Here is a 10,985-nt window from a genome sequence, read left to right as displayed (position 1 = left end):
TTCCGAAACTCCATCTGAACCTTTCACAAGCAAAGGAGGAAACAAAGGCAATTAGTACAGTAATAATCAGGTCTTGAAACAATTCCAATATTGGGGCAGAAAAAACAATGGATAGCATTACTGAGGGACACTGGCAAGGTTTTATGGCTGCCTTATTATTGCTTCAAATAGTCTCCCTAATTACTTTATTAGTGCATCCTGAGATTATTTCGTAAGTTAAATAATGGCAGCATTTTGTCTTACCTCTATAAATAAACCCATGTATTCTAAACAGCAGACACCAGCTAGTCTGGTCTTGTCTATGATACTTTGCTCCAAGCAGCATTCAGGTGCAGTCTTGAAACTGCGCTGAGGGTGGGTTGGTTCTGTCTATACTTGTGATTAGATGATTTCATCGTGAATTCAGCTGCACCTGTTACTCACATCCATTATCAAACTTTTAGTAATGCAGACAAAGTGACCAACTTTCCTACTTCATATTGTCACTGAAAATATTTTAGAAACCAAAGGCTATATATATCCTTTCTGTGATTCCACTGCAAAATTCCTTGGAAGAATTTGGCCTTGTGAATTTTTAGTGTATTTGTCCCAATGACAAATACACTAAAAATACACTAAAACTGCTTTGCCAGAATGATAACATCAGCAAGCAACATAATCAGGACTTGCATCAATAAAGGACAAACTCAATTGAGAAACTAATTAAGTTTGGAGCTTCTAGCAGAGTCCTGGAAGCAGCAGTGAGTAAAAGGAAAAAAAAATCATTCTTAAGGATTCTGTAAGATACCTTGGCAAAATCCTTTCAAACCATAACAACAAAACCAAAATGATTCTTATGTCTCTTGCAGTGTGGTTAAGCATGGAAAATTATCTGTATAACACCATTTTGCCTAGCACTTTCATACATTGTTTTTCTATTACATAAAATCACAAAAAGTAGGGCTGGAAAGTAAATCAAGAGGTCATCTGAGTCCAACTCCTTACTCAAGGTAGGATCATCCATATCTAGACCATCCTACATAGTTGTTTATATAACCTGTTCCTAAAAGCTCAGAAAACAGTCCTCACATACAAATACCAGGCAGAATGCCTGAAATCTTTACATTATTAAACTGAAACATGGGACCAAAATATGGCATAGTCCAATATGGAAGTTTAGTGTACATACAGGAACAGCAATAAGAGGTGTCCAGATGTACTGGTTAACTTTCTCAGAAAAAAATATATGCACAAAAATAACTTCAAAGAGTTGGTTCCCATTTCCATGATGCATGGAAAGGATTATGTACACCATTTTATATTCCAAAATAAAATCACTGGTGGAGCCATCATAATTCTGGTACTTCCCTTTTTTTAGGGCTGACACTTTCAATGTATAAAATGTGCTCAGTCAGCCACAGACGTTGAATTAAAATATCTCTCTCTGCAGCTGCTTGAAATTTCATATTTGAAACTTTACTGCATGAACAGGAAAGAATTCACATTCCCCTGCTCGTGCCTAATAAGAATCTCCATTCACTTTTAGAAGCACAGAGCCTAGGACATGAAAGTGAGCAGCGAGTAAAGCACAGTGGCATCAAAAACACCAATAATCATTTCATTATAATATACATGCAAGTCAGAAAGACACTTCTCTACAGGCAAGTTAGTCAGGTGTCTATTGTGGGAGTTTTGCATCTTCATTTGATTTTTCTAGTGCTGGCTGCTGTTAGACAAGATACCAAATAAAATGGTCTTATTTGGGTATGGCAGCTGCTAGGCATGTTTTTTACAAACAGCTTCCTGACAGACCCATTTCCCCTCATGCATCCAACAGTGGTGGGAGGAAGCTCTCTTTTGACCAGTTTCTAGAATGAAGAGGAGGCCCCATGTGGTCCTTATGATGGGCACTTCTACCATAGCATATTAATTCTTATCTACAACGTCCTTATTATTCTTGGTGTGGGAATGATATCAACCGTAGGCAGCTAGTTTTAGCTCCGAGGCAATGATGGGGTTGTCTCTCTAATAAGCCATGTTAAAAGTGTCTTCCCATCCTCCCTTTTATATGTACAATCTGTTTAGATTATCTTCAACTCTCATCTGCTGTTGCTTAGGCCCCCTCTACCATTACAGTTATCGTGCGATTAATTGGTTAATTGTGCAATATTAGGCAAGTCCTAAAAACGAATCCTGCAATTGTTCAAAAGTCTGAAACATTCCTGGCTACTATTTGTGAATTGGAAAAAAGAAAGCTAACATTGAGGGTACTTTCACAGTTCACTCAGCTGCCAATGATTCTTTGGCATCACAATCACACTAGTGATTTGTGGCTTCTACAACTGCAAGGAGGACAGACACTTTTGAAAAACTGACAGCAAATACTCAGAATCCAGCAGCTAGGCTGTATACCAAATACCTCCTCAGACTGTAGACCAGAGCCACTTTGTGGCCACCTCAAGGATTTTTATAACCTCTACATCACTGGCTAACAATTCCTCCTCCACAGAAAATAATGGCATGGGTTCACTGACTCAGACTAATTAATCTACAGGCCAACATTTACTTCCCTTGCTTCAACCTCTTTCTGAAAATAGGTAGAGTGAGTATGTACTGCACAACACCATGGAACACAAGGCAGGATCCACACGATGCTATGTCCAAAATCCTGACCCCCGTCATGTTGCAGTCTGGCAGGGCCCTCTGCAGCTGAGAGAATATGTGAAGAGGATTCAGCTCTAAGCAGTCTTCCTGGAAGAATTACAATATATCCAACTAGGATTCTCATTAAAGGATCCTTGATGGTTGGTTAGGTATTTGTGTGTGTTCCCTTAAAGACCTGATGAAGAACATTTTGCATTTGGCAGCTTGTCTAATGCTATCTTAACTATGCAGTTGGTCCAATAAAATATCACCCTAAGAAATCCTTGCCTCTCTTAAAGACACTTGACATTTTAATGAGGGCTTCTCTGCTACAGTTGCCTCTCTTGATGTTTAAACCTAAAGTGAAATCACAATCAAACTGTGATTAGAATAGCAGAGCTTGCTGCTATGGAAGTGACTAGGATGGCACACAGTCAAAGTTAGGTCTCACTTCAACAGATCTGAACAAACAGAGGCCACACAACTATACATTTCCAGAAGTGAATCTAGGCCTATAGAGGATACTGGAGTAGATGGGCAGATAAACACTGACAGACAACTTTATTGTAACAGAAAATCCCAAAAGCATTTACTGTTATTTACTTATTACTTGCTGTATTATAGCACCTAGGAGACCTAAGCATGGATCAGGACTTCTCAGTGTTAGAGACTGTACAAACAAAATGAAGACTATTCCTAGCTCCAGAGATCTTATCAGAGACAGAAAAGAAGAGATGAACACAGGCAGACTAGGAAATACAAAGACATGCTAAGATGACACTGGTCAGCATGATAGAGAGCATGCTAAGGATAAATTCAGTCGTCATTTTTGTTGCTGCACTGGCTGTCCTCGGATGGGTCCCGATACAGCTGATCTGTTTCACTGGGTAACACAGACATCGCCTGCTGTCTTTTACAGTTGTGCCCCTCCTGCTCCCAGGGCCTCAGGCATCTGATCCTGCAGGACAACTACAAGTTGGGGAACTGATTCAAAATGTGAGTGTGATATGTGCACCCAGGGAAGCCCCTGCCAGGGGATTTCAGGGGCACACCTCTGCAAACGGGCCCCTGAAGCCTTGTGAGTGCCAGCTCAGGGTTACACGATTTGCAGAGGTGTGCCCTGAATCAGGGTGCAGTAGTATAATACACTTGCCTAGAGAATCCCTTGCTGAGCAATTCCTGCATGCACTTTGCAGGGGAATTCCCTGCAGAGAAATTCCCAGGGTATGCAGGATCAAGCCCCTGAAGCCCTGGGAATGCCTGCCTGGAGCAGACAGAGAGTGCAGGCAGCTCAGAGCTCTCCCACCATAGGGCAAACAGATGTCTGCCCAAAAATAGCGACACAAATTAATACTCCCTTTTGTTGAGGCCACTGATTTGGGCATTTGCTGCATCACAAAGGGCAGGATGTCAGCTTACTTGGCCTTTGTCCTGATACAGACATTTTTATGGTGGCACAAAGGCAATGTCTGTTTTCAGCCTAACAGGCAAATATTATGGAGTTGTCATAAAAAGGGGAGTTCAAGGATAATGTTGAAGAATGACACGGGCTTTGCAAATATCTAGGGGAAGTTTCCCCCAAACATGGGTAAGGAGATGAGGGGAGTTAGGGAAGAGGGACAGCATGGGAGCAAGTACAATGAGTGACAGCTTGACATTACAGGCCACCTGGAGGCACAAGTCAACGTCTTAAGATACAGGTCCTGAGCAGAGAAAAAAAGTGAGTTGCCAGCATAGGAATGGTAGTTAAATTTGTGTTTGTGTATGAGATTGCCCAGAGGTAAGGTGGAGAAAGAGAAAAAGGGGGATTGAGGATGGAGCTTCTCAGGAGAAGCTGACAAAGACCTGGAGGGAGTGAGGAAGATCCTCTGAAAGGAAAAATAAGACAGGTAGGAGGAGAACTCAGGGGGCGCATCTACATGTTCATTAATGTGCCGTATTCAGCACTGCTGCACATCAGTGCAGATTAATGCTTTTTTAGTGACATTAATGTGCATTAGACTAAATCTACTCATTAGCAAGGCTTTGCCTGCCATGCTAATGCACAGTAAAATTAGTCTTCTGCTCACTAAGCATCTCATGTAGATACGCCCAGGGAGAACTCACCCATGGAGATGAAAAGAGGACAAGATTTAAGGAACAGCATGGTTGGGTGTATGGAAGGCAGCAAGTGGGTCAAGGAAGATGGGAATCATCCCATCATCACCAGCATGTGTGATCACCACCACACATATAAGCTGGGGGATGACTTTCTCAGCAGCACAGAGGTAGAAAGAGATCTCGGAGTCTTTGTCAACTCCAAGATGAATATGAGTCATCAATGTGATGAAGTAATTAGCAGAGCTAACTGCACTTTGTCGTGCGTTAGTAGGTGCATCACGAACAGGTCCAGGAAGGTGATGTTTCCCCTTTTTGCAGCACTGGTCAGGCTGCAGGTGGAGTACTGCATCCAATTCTGGGTGCTGCAATTCAAGAGGGATGTGGACAACCTTGCAAGTGTCTAGAGGAGGGCCACGCTTATGGTTAGAGGCCTGCAGGGAAAGCCCTATGAGGAAAGGCTGAGGATCCTGGACCTTTTCAGCCTCTGCAAGAGAAGGCTGAGAGGGGATCTTGTGGCAATATACAAATACACCAGGGGGAGGGCAGCAGGGAATAGGAGATGCTCTGTTTATCAGGGCACCCGTTGAAATAACCAGGAACAAGGGCCACAAGGTGAGAGAGAGCAGATTTAGGTTGGACATCAGAAAGAACTTCACGGTTCGAGTCACCAGAATCTGGAACGGGCTTCCAAGGGAGGTCGTGCTCTCTCCTACCTTGGGGGTCTTCAAAAAGAGACTAGACAAGCACCGGGCTGGGATCACATGCCCCCAGCATTTTTCCCTGCCACAGGCGGGGGGTTGGACTCAATGATCCATTGAGGTACCTTCCAACCCTAACATCTATCAATCGATGGAATGGTGCACTGGTTCTGAGATTTAGCTAGAAAGAGATTGTTAGATACTTAGCCAAAGCAGTTTCAGTGGAGAAGAAGAGGTGGAATCCAAATTGTAGAGGGTCTAGGATGGAAGCGGAGGGGATTAATTTTCTGGCAGCAACTGTGATTAGCACACTGAATAAATTTAGGAGTGGGTCAGCAGGATCAAGGGTAGAGTGTGAAGCATCTTACTCTGTGAGGGAAAAGAACCAGAGGAGAGTGAGTGGCTGTGGGAAACAGAAGTTATAAATGGGTTTAAAAGGATTGGGAGGGACAGCTGGAGTTAGCAAAGTCTTGCTGCCTGGAAGCTCTGCAGTGAAGAGCTGCTCAGCATGCAGGGGGAGGAACTAGGGGGAGGAGGGGTTTATCACATTAATCCAGCTCCTTTTTCTGAAAACAATGAAGGTGACAGCCACTTCAATGAGGAACTGACGCTTGCCTCAGCACACCTTTGAGTCCAGGACTTCAGAAGAACTATGAGCTCAAGTATTTCAGCCTCCCGAACGCAGACCCTATGCAGAAACATTAACGTCTCTGCCACCTTCATTCTCACTCTCATCCTGGCATTAAGCCCATCTGCCCTGCAGCACCAAAGAGCAAATTTTGTTTCTAACTACATAGTTAAGAGGTGGGAGTCAGCTGGACCTGGGTACATTAAAGGCCACGCTATGCTGTTATTAATAAGGAAAGATAAGGCTTTAGAAGCATCAGTCTTCTGGTTTATCTAGAACTAGTCTAAAAACTAAACATGGCTTGCTAAGTATAGGGCAGAATTAGAGTAGAAGGGACTTGATCTATTCAGACGTGTTCCAAATTCAGGCCTTCAAACTCACATATTCAATAGATACAGGTTAATGGTTTTAGTCATGTCTTAGGAGCTCTCTATTATTTACCTAGATGCTGAAATAAGGAAAGGATGGAGAGTCCATCCCTTATTTCCTACCAAGCCCAGCACATTCTGGGTCAGAGCTGGGGAATTACTTTCCAAAGACAGCAGCTTGCACTAACCAGCAAGAGATCTGAAGGCCCAGTGGGGTTTAAGCAAAAACTTTTCATATGTAATACCTGCCTTCAAATTTAAGCCACAAATAAAATGAGTTTAATGACATCAGAGTTCCTAGCAAAGCCCTTTCCACATTGCAACCACGCTCCCCCCATGTGCAAATAGGCAGTCAGACAATCAGTTCTGCTTAAGAAAGGCTAGGGCTGAAGCACCAGGGGATGCTACAAGTCTAGGCTAAGGAACACCAGTTGTGCCGTACATGCAACCCCTGCTTAACGCTGCTTCGCTTAGCGCTATTTCGCTATAATGCTCATTTTAAATTGATACCTGATTTCACTTAGCGCTCAGCGAGTTTTGTTATAATGCTCGCAGTCAACATCTTGGGTCGTTAAAAACAACTGCAACCTCCATCTTGGGTCATCAAATACTTTTGGTTTCACTTAACACTCATTTTTTCAGTAACCAATTAAGAGCACTAAGCGGGGGTTGCCTGTATTGGGGATGGAAAAAGTGCTATATGTCAGGATGCTTGCTCAGTATCTTTCTCCCACTGTCCTTGGTGATGCCAAACTCTGACCTTCGTGAACACTACAATTCACACATTTTCAGAAAATATATCGACTGAAATGAAATCTCAGCAGTGAGTTACAGAAGCAAGCAGCCTCCTAAAGGGCTGGGTTAAAAAAGCATGCTGATTTTCTGTTTTAATTCAGCCTGACCATAACCAGCAAACAAAAGACTGTTTTTCTGTCTTTGTGCCATTTCCTTGGTGACACGTCTGAATAGTCATCATCAAAATTGTCCATATTATAATTAGAAGCAGATTTAGCAGAAGTATTTAATATGGCAACATGCATTAAGAGTTAATAATGCACTCCTCACTAAGCAGCATTTGCTTCACCCACAGAACAACTTCTGAATGCACTGGGACAAGAATAGTTGCTTAAAAATTACCACTGGGGTTATCTTAATACAGAAACATAACAGTCCTCTCCCTGCTAATAATTCAGGCCTTCAATATAAACCACACAAGAAGCCATTTGTGACCACATAACTCAAGGTTGTGGTTAAAGTTCTGGTCTGTAGTATCAGAAAGGGAGGTAACACAACAACCTCTCTCCTCTGTGGTGGGCCATAAGAACAACAACCATATTTCCTGAGTATCAACTGCAAGGAAGCAAAACCTGAGCTTATCAACAAGTTGTTGAAGCCCAACTAGGTCAAATTGAAACTTCATTATTTTAAAGGCCAGAACCTTTTGTTAGACAGAGAGATGTAACAAAACATCTCTTGAGTTAAGGTAGAGTTTATACTAATAGATGTAAAAGAATTACTATAAAACATGCTTATACATTAGGTTATGTAAGTATAGACTAAAGGCTAGGGTGTGAGGAGCGTGTTTGGACACCTTTGAGACTGCTGAGGTGACACACTGTCCCTCAGAGCCGAACACCCTTAGGATAAGCCATATGCTTGGCAAGGTAACTAACTCATTGCTTTTTAATACATTGTGTCACCTCTGAATAAACTAAATTTAAGTGTGGAACTCTTGTCTCTTCTTGTCTGTCTCAACCCTGACCACACCTTCAATATAACTGGTTAGGTAACACTGAAGGAATTCTAGTCCTAAATTTGGCAAAATAAAGGAAGTCCCAAATAAGGCAAACTAATGAGAACAACTATAATCCAATGCAATGATCACTTGGCAAGAGTTCCAGTAAGATCCACAAGGTCAGGTGTAAAGAGACTCACAGGACACCCTGCCCACAACCATCACTCCTCAACTATGCAGCCTGAATCCCTGCATGGTAAGAAGTTACCCAACTAGTTGGTGACTGCAGTCCACAGGAGACCCTTTGACTTGTCCCACTATGGGGCCTGTTAACAGTTCAAGCCTATTTTCAATGTGCTTTTTCAGAACTGGATGATGCTGCAGCAAACTGAACTGATTCCCAGCCTCTCTCTTACCTCATTATTGATGAAACAGTAGAGAATAGCAACCATCAGCCCCTGAAATCAACAAGACAAAAGAACAGCAGTCAGAAAAGCAATCCTTAAGGAGTGCCCTGAGTTTTGCTAATCCAACCTGCATTGGGACAGGACCTAATCATGCCAAAGGAAAATGAATACTCCATAGTTAGAGAAATAAAATCAGAAAAGTAGAAGGCTTAATCCTCTGCTGAGAAACAAAAATGGATGATACATTTCCTCAAACAGCTTCAATGGAGCAAATGCAGTTTGGTTAAACAATGACTAAAACCATATAGAGTCTTGAGGAAAAACCTGTAACTAAGCCAATCAATTTTATAAGGCTTTTTCATATGTGGGTCCTTAAGACCTACTTCTTTTCTGACCCTAGGCTATAAATATTACATACATCAACAGTTTATACAGACATTTTAAATGCAATCTCTGTAGGGATAGTAGCTGTGGGGCTCGGGAGATGAGATTTAAATGCTCACCTCCCTCAATGTGGGGGAAGTCTGGAAAAATGCCTGGGTGAGAAAAGAGCTCCATAACAATTACTAAAGAGTCACCCATGTCCTTTCTATCCATCCTCTGTAACTCCCTCCACACCTCCAGTTACTGCTGTACTGATATGCTGTCAATGGGGCAGATTTCCAAAGAGACATTACCCCTTGGGGAAGGCACATACTTAGCTCTCAGTAATGCCATTATGCTTTTCTAGGCTGTCTCAGAGAAAACAGAAATGGCCATGGGGGACACAAAGGCTGGGTCACTGCCTGGGAGGACTGAAGAAAAACATGGTGACACACTGGGATCTAGCTAACAATAACTTTGCTCATTAATAATAGTCCTCCTGCCAGCCCCTCTGGCTACTCTGTTCCTCTGCCTAGTTTCACATTGTCCAGAGTAGAATTAGGAGAGCTCAGTACTAATTAACTGTAGTTAACCTGGAACTGGTCTCCAACATGCATTTTCCAGATGCTACCTGAAAGGAGGCGAAGGAGAGTTCAGTAAAGAGCTTCACAAAGCGCAGCATCCCTCTGGCATGCTCATCTGTGACAAATGCAAAGATGACCTCGTGGGTCCCCAGCAGTGGGATCAGGGTCAGTGTAGACTTGGCCAATCTGAAGTTATAAAGAAAGGGAAGTCATAGCAAGCAGCATAGTAGCTATTGACAGAATCAGACACCTGGGAGTCTGGCCTCCATGATTCCATTTCTGATTCAATCCATGACTCCTTATGTGATTTTGGGCAAGTCACTTCACCACTCTGTGCTTCAGTTTCCCCATCTCAAGGCTGGGGAGGATACTATTTCCCTCCTATTTGGGAAAGGATTAATTCATTAATGTTTGCAAAACACTTTGAGATCCTTGCCTCAAAGACATTAAAGCCAAGCAAAGCATGGATATATAAAGTGACGGGTTAGGGAGGTCTACTGGGCATAGAGTGAATATGGCTATTTTCTGGAGGCCTAAGTTAGTCTTCATTTGGCAGTTGCTTAATGTCAAGGAGAAAGTCATAAAGGGCAGACTCTGAGGCCTATAGCTGCTGGTTTCTGCCAAATGTAATGGATGAGCCCTCAAAGGCTTTTTGGGAACAGTCCCTGTGGGGACTTGCATTAGGTGAGGTTTAGTGGGGACCAAACAGTCACCAAGGAGGGTGTTTGGGAAGGTGGAGGGAAGAAACTGCTCCTGTATGTTGTATGTAGCCACTACCAGATTACAAAGGGTTTCACTGGTACGGGAAGGGGCTGGCCCTTTCCAATGAGCTTGAGGGAAGAGGTGTTTCGTTTCACTGCAGTTGGGCACCTGGCAGGTTCCTGGGTTGTGCACAACTGTGCTCATCCTGGCCCTGAAGGACTACATTCTGGAAGGTAAGGCCCAGTTTTCCAGACAAAGATGGCTTCAACTAAAGCTCCTTTTCAGAGGGAAATGAAAATGGACCCGGCAAGTCAGGACATATGCATGTGGAAAAGAACAGTGGACTAGGCTGGCACCTGAACCACTTCACAGAACGACACGGTTTTACTCTAAAGGAGCAGCTGTACAAAGTCATTGTGACTAAGCTGTTGCACACCAGCAGGTCTGTAAGAGGGTGCTGGTGTGTGTATGCACACACACACATACAGAAATTAAAATGCTCTATTCCTGTTTGCATACACATGGCTTCATGGCAGAAATACCGACAAATACCTGTGTCCTGCCCTTTGGACAAACGCGTTTGCAAGTGAGTAAAAGTGTTATGGCACTTTGTGCGTTTCTTCATATATAACCTCCACCTCCCAAATACCGAGTACCTTTCTCATCTTCCCTCAAGACCTCTTTACACCACTTCCTATGTTGATCTCACTGTAATCATACCTTCTTGTGGCTGAACTGTTGATTTCTTGAACATTCATTTCACTCCTGTAAAGCAGGA

General features: G+C 42.9%; 1 protein-coding gene across 1 annotated transcript in view; it reads right to left on the bottom strand.

The window, feature by feature from the left end:
- The window catches only part of GLP1R (glucagon like peptide 1 receptor), a 149,361-nt gene that overhangs the window by 3,212 nt on the left and 135,164 nt on the right, over positions 1–10,985 (bottom strand). The window contains 3 exon segments of the mRNA XM_025197834.1: positions 3–20; positions 8,568–8,609; positions 9,553–9,691. Of these exon segments, the coding sequence (XP_025053619.1) occupies positions 3–20; positions 8,568–8,609; positions 9,553–9,691 (199 nt within the window).

This window comes from Alligator sinensis, unplaced genomic scaffold (assembly GCF_000455745.1).
Source record: "Alligator sinensis unplaced genomic scaffold, ASM45574v1 scaffold198_1, whole genome shotgun sequence".
Lineage (NCBI taxonomy): Eukaryota > Metazoa > Chordata > Crocodylia > Alligatoridae > Alligator > Alligator sinensis.
The sequence above is the reverse complement of the archived record's forward strand: the minus strand, read 5'-3'. Positions and strand labels throughout refer to the sequence as shown.